We start from the raw sequence: 12,293 nt of genomic DNA on the forward strand, positions 1-12,293 counted from the left end.
AGTGCTCTCAGCCCTGCCAGCTGTCTCTTTGAAGACTCAGAGTTTTCTGCCCCCTTGTCCCATTTTACACTAGGTGCCAGCCCGACTGACACGGCTGGTCCTCCCAGGGCTCTGCGTTGCCTGACACCATGCTGGACAGGGCTTGTCTTTCTGCCTCATGTTCCAGGAGCTTGCAATTTCTCCAGACCTAGCTACGTATCTCTTTCATTCTTCCCCCATAACCCCCCAGCCCATTTCTGACCCCTGTACTCAGAGAGTCTTCTCACACTTACACTCCACACCCTGTGTCATTATCTGTCCTGGAGGTGGGCCCTTTGCCTTGCTGTCCCTCCCCTGATGAGGGCAGTGCTCTGCCTTACTCCTCAGGGCACGGCTGACACAGACAGGCGCTCAGACAGGGTTTATCAGGTCAGTGGGGGCTGACACACCCTCCAGTGTGTCCCAGAAACTCAGGTGGGCCACGCACGGTGCAGGCAGGGGAACAAGCCTAGCAGACACCCTCTCACTGCTTGTCTTGCTTCCTTTTCAGCATTAGCGATCCATTCATCTTCAACATGTGCAGCAAAGACAGGTCCTCCGACCATTACTCGTGCCAGCGCCACAGCTACGGTGACCTCAGGGAGCTCCGACAGGCGCGCTTCCTCCTGCAGGTGTGTCCCGGGAGGGGGCCAGAGAGAGGACCATCTCTTCCGGGCACAGGTGGTCCAGGTGCCACTGAGGCCCCATCTGAATGTGAGGGACACACCTCCCTGACCCCCTTCACCTGTGCACAGCCCAGGGCCCTTTGAGACACCTGTGAATCCCTGTGGCTTATGTTGGGCTGGTCCCCTGGCTGGGACGGAGTTCTGCCTTCTGTTTCACTCTCTCCCCAGTCCCTGCCATTTGGCCACTGGGCCCTTCTTGCTCTTACCGTGTCATTTAGGATCCAGCCTCTTTGCTTTATTTTCCCCTTGACATGCCCCAGAGCTGCCTTGGAGATTTGGGAATACAGGATAGGGCAGCTCCATTGCCTCGTGGCAGAGCCAACGACTGAGAGTTGAGTGCCAGTCTGCCCTCTGTTCTGAGCACGTGGACACCTCCTCAGGCCACAGCCCCTACCCTCTGCCCTCCTCACAGCTTCACCTACCTTCAAGCTCCTGGTCATTTCCTGGGCCAGGTGTTTTAGAGATCTCCTGACTGTCCCCTCCAACCAGGATCCCAGAGCCTTGTCCAGTGCATTCAAGGGCTCATCCAGGTACTAAACAGAGCTGATTCCTTCCAGATGCAGAGCTCTCCTGTCAGCTAGTCACAACCACATGCTTCTCATACCCCACCTTGGAGAAACGATCATCACTTGGTTTAGGAGCATCACCTCAGTGGCAAAAGGAGGAAGAACTCTGGGGAAGAACTCTGGGGTTCCCACTGGCCTCAAACACATCTTGCCTTCACCAGCCCAACCTCAGCGATAGCAAAGCTGCATCCATGCCCAGGGGCCTTCCAGGCAGCTGGCAGAGGAAGAGATGAGGGACCACCCTTGGGGGTGGGGAGGAGCCCAGATCCCTCCCCGCTCACCCTTGCTGCAGGGTCTCTGTTCTGCAAAGGCCACCTCGGGAACAGAATAAGTGTGCCTTTCATTTGTAAATTTCTTTGTCCCTTGATTCTCCTGCTGGAGGCCTCATTATTATTCTCTGAAACTAAAGCTCAAGGAAGCCTTTGCGGGGGTGGGGGTGGGGGTGGTGAAGGGGGGCTCATTCTAGGGAGGATCAGCTGCCCTGCAGACAAGGGTCCAGCGAGCTGCTGACATCTGACCCAGCTCTCTCCCTCTCCCTCCCCTTCCGCTGCTTTTGCCCACAAAGATCTGGTTTTCCTTTTGCCTGCCCTTAGTGCCCTTCTCTGAAAGGAGAGTGAACTAGAAAGGGGTGGGTGGAGGAGGCCCTGCCCTGATGATTCTGACCACAGCCAGCATGGGCCCAGTCCTGAGCCCGGCTCTGCAGCTTTGGCACAGTCGGGCACCTCTCTGGGCTTCCATTTCCCTCCAGTGAACAGGCGACCATGTCTTGTCTTTTCCACCATTACATATATAGCAGCACTTAGCACATTTTAGGCACATAGCAAGTAATCAAAAAAAAGCTGTTTTGAAAAATAATTGTATGTCTACTTACAGGTTATATATAGTAGCAAATAGATATCAGTAAGTGAGTGTCTTCCCCAGTAAAAGGGGGTTGTTTCCAGATGGTTGGTTAGCCTGACCGTGGTGGAAACCAGAAGTGGGAGAGCATGTGTGATGGCCAAGTGGGGCTGGGAGAGCTTCATGAGCAAGGCCACCATTTGTCCAGCCCTAGGTTCTCCCAGAGGAAAGTCAGAGCCTGGGCACTTAAGGTTGCTGGGACAAGCTGTAGCCTTCATAAATTCTACCTTCATCTTCTCTTTGCACAGTGTTTATATTTCTATTTGTAGAAAAAAAAAATCGGTGGCTCTTATGTATATCCACAGAGGAGAGGGGTGTTTCATTATCATTACAGATACTTTCCCTCTGCTCAGGAATCTAATGAACTGGACTTTGAGAACTCACTTCCAGCCAGGCAGGAGCAGGACCTGACTGCTGTTGGATGCAGGACCCCATCTTTGAGTCTGACCCTCCCCCTCCCCATCTCTCCTTCCATGCCCAGGCCTCACCTCTCCCAGGCCCTCCCTCAAGTGCTGGGTATTCTTTGGCTGACCCCATCTGATCCTGTATGTGGACTCACTCTATCACTATTCCAAGTCTGTTATTTGTAGACTGGAAGGGGAGGGAGGAGGAAAGGAAAAAGAAAGGAAAGCAGGTAGAGTTCATTTAGGCATTAACAAAATACCCTTGAAACAACTTTGTTATGTCAGTGTGGCCACGTCAAAACGGCTCAGCAGAGTGGTTTGGCAAAGCACCCTGTGCCTTCAAGTCTGTGGGTTGGCGTAAGATGCTGCCCAGATTGGGACTGGCACCCACTCAACCAGCTCCCCTAGTGTTTCTGGTAAGATGACCCTTTGGTTCAGGAAATGAAACCCTTGACAGGGAGGTAACGTGTCTGGAGGTGTTACTGGGCACTTTGCTCTCTTTGTCCCCTCCTCACTTGCCCTGGGAGTGGGGCTCTTGTTTCCTGCTTCAGCCAAAGGAACTCTTAGTTCTCCTGCCCTCCTACTGATTCTGTGGAGACCCCATTCATCACTGTCACCAAGGTCTTCATATCCCCTGCAGGAGGTTGGAAGGGGTGCCTGTGTCAACCTAGATAAAGAGGTAAACTGAGGCAAGCTTGAATTACCAGAAATTGAGTTAATTCAGGAATAGCAGAGGAAGAGCCATTCACGAAACACAGGCTGTCCGGAGCTACAGGCAACTCCGTGGAGGGTCAGCTGTATCTATGGGCAAGGAGCACAAGTGGGGGCGTCCAGCCAGAGTCCAAGCTGTAAGTTCACTGGCTTGAGGATGGGAGGGGTTCTTGGTGGATGTTCATTGCTCATGAGGTAAGTCTCGATCTTCTGTAAATCAGGCATTTGTGGGAAATCAGTCTCTCCGTTCTTAAGTTTCGTTTTTCTGAGGGTGCATGCCTGAGGTTCGCCCTTTCATATCCTTTGGTTCCATTTTAGATTGAAATCCTTTCACGCCTGACACAGAGTCCCAAATGACCCACAGCCATGGCTCTGTTGCCCTGCTGGGGGGGCGGGGGGGTGGTTCTCCATTCCAGGAAACTGCAGAGCAGTAAAAGGGGTTCTCTTTACAGGACATTGCCCTGGAGATCTTTTTCCGAAATGGATATTCCAAGTTTCTTGTCTTCCACAACAGTGATCGGAGTAAGGTCTTCAAAAGGTAAGTGTTTGAAAATCCTCTGCTAAGGAGACTAATCATGAACCAATAGGAGAGGAACAGCTCTGTTCTCAGGAGAATTGTTCTCAACCCACAATGAGCAGGATTTAGGTTAGACACGAGAAAGAACTTACCCACAGAACTGTTGAGTGATGGAAAAAAGTATAGAGAAAACTATAAAATCTCCTTCCCTAAATCCTGGGAAACTGGCTCTGTGTCATGAACTGAAGTAGTTTGGGACAGTAATAACTGAAGGGAGAAAAAAATGTGCAAACACAACATATTTAATGGGCCTTCCAGAATTTTCCAGCTTTATTTTTTAATTTTCCAAGTAATTTTTTTTGACTTAATCTTCCTTTTAGATCCCAGTTGCCAATTTTATTTTTTCTGACTTCATGTTTTATTGGGAAGAATTCCTACCAACTGTTTTCCCACTTCTGCGTGGAACATCTTTTTTCTTAAGGAGAGAAGCAGGCTGTTTTAGTTTAACTTCTCTTTATCCAAAGAGATTAATCAATCTAAGTAGTTTAAGCTAGAGTTTAAATTTTAAATTTATATTGTTAAAGTTAGAGATATGTAGATTTGCAGAGAATCTAGAAGAGGCTAAAGGAAAGGTAGGCTCCTAGCCATAAACAGACCACACAGAAGCTAGATTAATAGAGAAGTGGTCACATTTAGCTCCACTTAGGGTTGAAAGTTCTGAGGTGAGATTTGACATCCCTGGCCTGCATGTCCCAGGCCATTTTGTGCTCAGAGGTTCTAGCCTTACCTTCCTGTCGGCCCTGATCAGTCACTGGCACCAGGACCAGCTGCTGGGTCCCAAGGGCAGGGCCAGAGTGGAGAAAAACAACTCTCGCAGATAAGCTGTCTGAGCCAGCTCTGGGTGCGTCTCCATTGACTGTGATTCTCCGTCTGAGGTTCTTCGAAGGACTGCTGTTATATCGCCTCCTAAAATGTCTTCAGGTTCCGTTTTAGACCACAGCGACGAAGTAGACATGCAATGCTGAACCTCAGGTTCATGTTCCCTTGTGATTTCTGTGCATTAAACGACGTGTTTTTCACAGTCGAGCTAGAAGTCTTATACATCCATAACTCAGACAGTGAATGGTGCCAGCCACACCCCACCCTTGTTCAAGGAGCATGAAAGTAAGATGGCACTTGTCCCTAGAGTGCTACAATGGCTGCTAAAATCAGCAATGGAAATGCCAGTGCTGGCCCAGAGGAGGTCTCTAAAACATGTAATTTTTATTGTAACTATTGTTTCATTGTTATCACTGCTGCTATTAAGGCTAGAGCATATAATGGCAGAGGGTGCTGATGGGGTGCCTCAGAGGTACACCCTGATCTAGGGGCAGATGGCGCCCACTGGAAGGGCAAGAATAAACCCAACCTCTAGCCTGCCTCCAAAAATGTCCCCATGGTGGTGGAAGAGTCTTGACTCTGCTGATAGAATAATCCTTTCCCTTTTTGTCTAGCTTCTGCTTTTTCCAACCCGGCTTGAAAGGAAAAGGCTTCACGGAGGACCCGCTCAACCTAAGGTAACAGGTGCAGCGAGGAGGCCAGCCATGCTCTCTGGGCAAGGTGTTGGCCTTGCTTTGATTTTCTTCATTGGCCTGACCCAACTGCTAAGAAGGCATGCAAAGAGCATGTCAGTCTGCCTTCTGCTTAATTTTGCTCTCTCTCATCCGCCTACAACCCTCATCCTACTCCCCTAGTTCCTTCTGCCAATTAAACCTCTGCAACAGACTTGAAGTCCCAAGTGCTCTGAGGCTTGTTCAAACCAAAATAGCAGGAAGCTACCTCTGCCTGTGGTGGGTGGGGGCAGGTTGCCCGTAGAGGGGGGCAGCCCAGGCCCAGCCTTGGTATCAGGCCCTCAGGTTGGGGTGTGCGCAGTCCCAGGTCTGTCCTTGCTATTCGAGGCTCTGAAAACTCAGAAGCTAAATAAACAAATGTACAGTGATGTGCAAAGCAGATGCTAATTTATGAGTCTGTGATCCAGAGCATCTTTCCCAGGAAACAAGATGCTTATGGCCCCTTCCTAAGTGCCCCCCCTTACAAGTACCCAGTTCTCTGGAAGGCCAGTTCCGGATTGGTAGGTGCTTTTATTTCAGTTTGGAAGGGGAATAGGAAGAGGACAGTGGTTGCTATTTTTCTCCAGGAGTATGTGGGGCTAGGGCAGGGAGGAGATATGTTCAAAATATTTATAATGATTATGGAATGGGTGTCATCAGTTTATTTAAAATGATTTACCCATAGCTTGTTATGTGTAGTGTTTGCTGCTTCACAGAGCCACAAGCAAAATACTGAAAATCTCCCCATTTATTGAGTTTACATTCTTGTAAGAAAGACAGAAAGCAAAATGAATGAAATATAAAGCATATTAGATAATGATAACAACCAAAGTCGATCGAGGTAGGGTTTGAAATCTTAGGTTGGTAGGGGAAGACCTCACCCAGAAAGTTAATATTTGAATTAAGACTTGAACAAAGTGGGGAAACAAGTTATTCAAATAACTGAAGAAAGAACATTTCAGGCCAAGGGAAGAGGAGAGCAAGGACCCCGAGGGGAAGTGTGGTGGGCTTGGCTGGGGCCATAGTGGTTGGGTGCAGTGAGTCAGTGGGAGCAGAGATGAGAGAGGGAACAGGGTTCATGTAAGCCTTGGGGGCTCATGCTAATGGGGTCGCCTTTTACTCTGAATAAATGGGAAACATTGGAGGGATCTTGTGACCTAACTTAATATTTTAAAAGACTTACTCTGGCTTCTGTGTTGAGAACAGAACATAGTAGGTCAAAGGCAGAAGCTGGGATACTGGTTAGGAGGTTTTTGCAGTAATGCAGGTGAGAGATGATGCTGGCTTGGATTGGTGGGGGGCAGTAAAGATGGTGTGAATTGCTCAGATTGTGGACATATTTGTACATGATTGAAGGTACATCTGGTGGGATTTGTTGACAAATCAAGTGTGGGTGGGGAATGTGTGTGTGAGAGAAAGGACTTAAGGATAAGACCAAGCATTTGGGCTTGAGCAACTGGAAGATGAAATGGGGAAGACCACACAAAGAACTACTTTGGTGGTGTAGTGGATATCAGGGGCTCGATTTTGGACGTGTTAATTTTGAGATGCCTCTCAGATATCCAGGTGGAGATGTCATGTAGGTCATTGGATATATGTTTCGAAAGTCAAGGGAGAGGTACTCCAGAGAAATACATATCTAAGCTCATGGAAGAAGAGCTTTGACAAAATGAGGAAGCTGAAGAGCTGGTTCTAGGCTCTGAGACCACCCAAGCAGCCAGGGTATGTGGTGAGGCTGTGCTGCTGCAGTCAACCATGGACTTTGGGATCAACCTGATTTGGGCTCATAGTAGGTGCTCAATAAATGTAATTCCTTTGCTTAGTTTTAGAATCAACTGCTGTGTATTTTGGGCCTGTTTATGGAGCAGTTGATTAAATACAGGCATCTGTGTTCTCAGCTCTTTGAGTTTCTCCCAGCCCTTCTCCTACCAGCCACAGTGTGGCTACACGAGTTTCAGAGGGGAAGGCAGTAGTGGCTCCCAGCCTTAGAATGGCTTGGCTGGCCATTGCCCCATGCCTGGAATGAACTTGGCCATTTTTTGTTTGGATTACCAAGGACAAAGCCCAGTTCATACACTGAGTCCTTAAAAATGCCTACCTGCGCTTTGCACACTCTAGCAAACATGAGCTTCTCTTCTCTGAAGGAGGTGCATGGTCCATTCTGCGGGTTTTCACCTGGCCCAAGATGCTTGGCCTGTGCTACAGGTTTTCATATCTTCAACCCCCAGCTCTTCATGACCGATCTGGCCCCTCTAGAGGCCATCTCCCGTGTACGGGAAACCAGAACTTTTGGATACCAGAGTTTTGCCTAGCATTTCGGTGACAATGGCTGCCTCCGTAACTGAATTCCAAGGATGTACTACGGGCCTGGATCCCAAGTAGAAAATACTTGCAAAGCTGAGGTCAGCCTGGGATCCATAATCCTCCTCTGTCTCCCCGTGGTACAAGATTAGACCATTCTGAAGCCAGCATGGTGGCATAATTGTACATCTGTGAGGTGCAAGGCTCTGCAAGCATATAGGGGCTTCTAATGTAAAGCCAGCTAGATGCCCCTGGATACGTGTCTGATGACCAAAAAACTCCACGACGTTAGACATAGGTAGGCTCTGCAGAGATGTGAGAATAGCTGAAGTTGCAGGGAAAGGGAAGCTAGTTGAAAATGAATATGTGAAGAAACACACATCTTTATACTTAAAGTTATCTGTACCCTTCCACAAAGGGCTGGAAACAGTTTCAAAACTAAATACAGGGTATAATGATCCTTTAAAAATTCCTCCCAAACTCCTTTAAAGGACAAAAACATAGACGTGATATCAGGTACCTGGAATGATCTAGTTACTCTAATTGTCCTGAAACTAAGAAAAACCAACAATTGTGCTGGGTTACATCATTTTCCAGTGACAGATAACAAGAAACAGACAGTTTGGGGGACTTTTTTGTTCTGGAACATACTTTCTCTTGGCACTGAGTAAATAGGGTAGTGGGTAACAAAGAAGGCAATTCCATTTCTATAAAAAATGAAAAAAAAGAGCACTATAGAATATAATTTTCTATATTGATTCTCTGCAAAAATAGAGCCCTAATATTTGGGCTAATTTCTGTACAGACATTTCTTTGGGATGCTAGCGTGATCTGGCTAAGTTCCGTTGCTTCCCAGTGATCTCAGTTCCTATTGAGCCCAGAGTTTAGAAAACTCAGGGAAATGCAAGGCCTGCTTGCCTATCTGGCCTTTCCTCTCTCAAATCTCTGTTGCACACAGTACACACCTTTGAATGGGCTAAAGGCATCCTTCCGTAGCCATGGTCCCTGACAAGTTCTGAAATACTCACTTGCTGTGCCATCAAGACAAAAGTGTCCCTGGGCTGGAAGAAGCTGTTGGTTGTGAGGCAGGGCTTATATTTGGGGCCTTACTGTATCTGCATGTTTGTAATTTCTGAAATGTTCTCTCAGTTGTATAGCTAACTTAAATGTAATGGTTAGGATGAAATTCATTTTTTGGCACGAAGTTCTGCAGTTGAGTATGTACTGTCCTTTATAGCTTTCCTTTAATGAATGAGTTTCCTTTACAGATTATCTTTGAAAAATAATGAAAAACAAAGAACTTAGAAAACCAACCATAAGAAGCTGTAAATTCCCATAAGAAGATGATTCTTCCACGATAATCAGGGCACCACTGCTAGCAGCCTGGAGGCTAAATTTCAAGTACTCCACCTCCCCACTTCGGCCTTTTCAGTCCCTACTCTTCCAGAGATCGTCACTGATGATCAGTTGGGAGGCTGAGAATCTGTAATGTGCATGGTTACTTTGATAAAGAGAACTTTCAGCTCCATCACTGAATGGAGAAACATGCTCCTTGGGCTTCTTGGTAAAGCACACCTTGAGAGGGCAATTGTAGGGGCTATACAGCTCAGACCCTAGGGTTAGAGCAGAATCACTGGAACCAGAGGTGAGCTAAACACCTTGGTGGTATAACCAATGCCCTGGCATTGTGGAGCTTCTCACATGGTTGGCTCAACAGGCAATGGGTAGTAGAGCCCAGTGACCTGTGGTGAGCTCTGCCTGGGTCCTGCTCAGACCTTGTTTTGACCCCCGTTCGTGTTGTTCCTTGTCTTACTTGTTCATGTCTCCTCTTAGCTCTGTCCTTAGCTGTGACCTCAGACCTGTTTCTAGGCAGAAGCCTAACTTAAGCCCTGATCTCTGCACCAAGCCTGGCCCCTTTGTCCACCCATTCAAGGTGCTTCCATAGGGCAGTGGGCAGGTGCGTTAAAGTCCAGAACTGTGAAAGGGGCAACTTGCTGGCTGACGGTCCCCCCACCCCACTTGCTACTTGTTCCCAGCCACCACCAGAAAACCTGGGACATGGGTTGAGAAGCCATGCATTGTCTTTTTATTATTTTAACATCTTTCTCAGTAATCTTCAAGGGTAAGATCAACATGGATAATTTTAAGTTAAGCCAGTGATCTGAAGTTAAGGTGTTCTTTCTCGTGAAATGCCTTAACTCTTCAGAATGATTGAGGAACTTTAAGCTTGCAATAGTTACTCATAAATTAGCACTTGGCAGATGCAGAAAGATCTTTTTATCACTGCATATAATCTGTAAGATTTTTTTTAATTTAAAAATAACTGTAGATGCACAGGAAGTTGCAAAAATAATACAGAGAGGCCCCATGCAGCCTTCACTTAAATTCCACCAATGGTTACATCTTATGTAACTATAGTACAGTTTCAAAACCAGGAAATTGACATTGGTACGATAATGTATGCATAGTTCTTTGTCCTTTTTATCATATGTGTAGATTCTTGAAACCACCACCACTATCAACATATGCAGTTACTTTTATCACCACAAAGATATCTCTTATGCTACCACTTCCTGGTTATGCCCACCCTCTAACACAGCTCATCATCCTTAACCCATGGCAACCACTGACTGATGTTTTTCATCTCTACCATTTTGTCATTTAGAGAATTTTCTGTAAATGGAATCATAGAGCTGTGACCTTTAGAGAGAGGCCTTTTCTTACTCAGAATAATGCCCTTGAGATCCATCCAAGTTGTTGTGTATATCATATGCTCCTTTTTATTTCTGAATAGTATTCCATGATATGGATATACAAGAATTGGTTTAACCACTTGCCTCTTGAGGGGAATTTGCTTGTTTCTAGTTTGGGGCTATTACAAGTAAAGAATACAATCTACACTTAATGTAATTATTACGATGTTAGGACATAAGTCTGCCATTTCATTTCTCATTTCCTGTTTTTTCCTCTGTTGTTCATTTCTGTTTCTTTTTCCTGCCTACCTTTGCATTACTGAAAGATTTGTTAAAATTCTACTTTGATTTGTCTATAGTATTTTTGGGTTTTTTGGTATAAATTCTTTGTATAGATTTTAGTTGCTTGAGGTATTGCATTTTACATACATAACTTATAAGAGGCAACTGGTGTTGGGATTTCACCAGTTCAAGTGAAGTGTAGAGACCATAAGTCTTTTAAGTCTTAAAGCCTTCTTTTAAATTTTTAATTGTCTATAATTTATGTCTATCATTTTCTTAAATATTTCCTCTATATAAATTTAAAAAACACACACAAAATATTTCCCAAAGTCATTTTCACACACAGTGTGAAGCAAGAGAGGCAAAATGAATTTAAGAAGCAAGTCAGTGGTTTCGCCGGCACTAGAGAGCCTGGCTTCCAGAACGTTTCCCTTGCCACTCTCTTCTCCTAACTGAGGGCTTTTCTTCTTCAGAGCTGATTAGCCTTCAAGTTTTTGCCATAAGCTACTCTAGGGAGATGTTGAGCGTATCCTAGGGATGAAGACATAAGAGGCCAAGGCAATTACTCCAGGTCATGGAGGCAAAACACAGCAAGGGCAGAGGTTGCACAGGGGTCACCTAGGTCACGCCTGGCTTTCAGAGAGGGTGGTGACTGGGTTAGTGTGAATAGGGGTTTTGTTCTATTTGAAGAAAGAGAAAACCCTGTGACTTTCCTATCAAGTATTTTGGGGCCTAATATACTCTCCAGAAAGTAAAGATGACTGCAGTATTTTAGGGCATTAGGGAACATCAACATTAAACCTTTCCCTGACAGAAAAAGAAATAAAATATAGATGTTTCCTAACTGAGTTCTATCTCCCATCTTCAATTCATCCTACTGCCCGGGTTTTCTGATAAACCAGGGGTCTAAGGTGAATGTATCCTGGGGCAAATCAAAGCCCCCTGCTTGTTTATTTCTCAATCCTGGTGAAGTTCAATGCACTTAAAACCCCTTCCTAAGACATGGCTATAAGAATGAAAGCACCATAAAGCACCTAGAGATCAAGGATGGCAAAAAATATCATCTTGCATGCCAGCCCCTCAGTTGGAGGTAAGTCCAGGAGAGGTGCTGGAGAGAGATTTTTGGAAACCAAGCACAGTGGAGGAAGTTGCTGCAATGGTCAGGAGAGGGGGTAGAGGGGCAAACCTGGGGTCCAGACCAAGACTCTTTGTAGGGACACAGGGAGATCTTTTTCCTTAACTCATTAATTCGGAAGAAAAAGTGTCTCGAGCGGGAGGAATAGAAATGGTCAGTATCCAGATAACTAGCCATCACTTTCTGTTTGGATCAAATGCCCCTGCATGGATTCTGTGCTTCTTGGGTCAGAGATGAAGTAGGTAAAATAGCAGGATGGCTACTTAGGGACATGTTCAAGGCCCAACATTCTAGTGGGGTCTCCTGGGCCTAAGGCATGACATCTCATCATGCACCTCACAGACATGTGTCCTCCTCTCATCTGTAGAAGGGCTTCTAAGAAATCATTGTGGACATTAAATGAAGGGAAAAATATAAAGAATGACATTCAGTGCTCACAAGGGTGCAGTGAAATGAGTTCTCTGATATGTTACTGGTAGATATATAAATGGGTG

General features: G+C 46.1%; 1 protein-coding gene across 2 annotated transcripts in view; it reads left to right on the forward strand.

Moving 5' to 3' along the window:
• Positions 1-12,293, forward strand: part of WDFY4 (WDFY family member 4) — a 261,838-nt gene that overhangs the window by 184,004 nt on the left and 65,541 nt on the right. For both annotated transcript variants that reach the window (XM_024121405.1, XM_024121406.2), the window contains 3 exons: positions 530-650; positions 3,735-3,820; positions 5,293-5,355. In XM_024121405.1, coding sequence (XP_023977173.1) covers positions 530-650; positions 3,735-3,820; positions 5,293-5,355 — 270 coding nt within the window. The remainder of the gene's footprint in view (positions 1-529; positions 651-3,734; positions 3,821-5,292; positions 5,356-12,293) is intronic.

Source organism: Physeter macrocephalus, chromosome 20 (genome assembly GCF_002837175.3).
Source record: "Physeter macrocephalus isolate SW-GA chromosome 20, ASM283717v5, whole genome shotgun sequence".
Lineage (NCBI taxonomy): Eukaryota > Metazoa > Chordata > Mammalia > Artiodactyla > Physeteridae > Physeter > Physeter macrocephalus.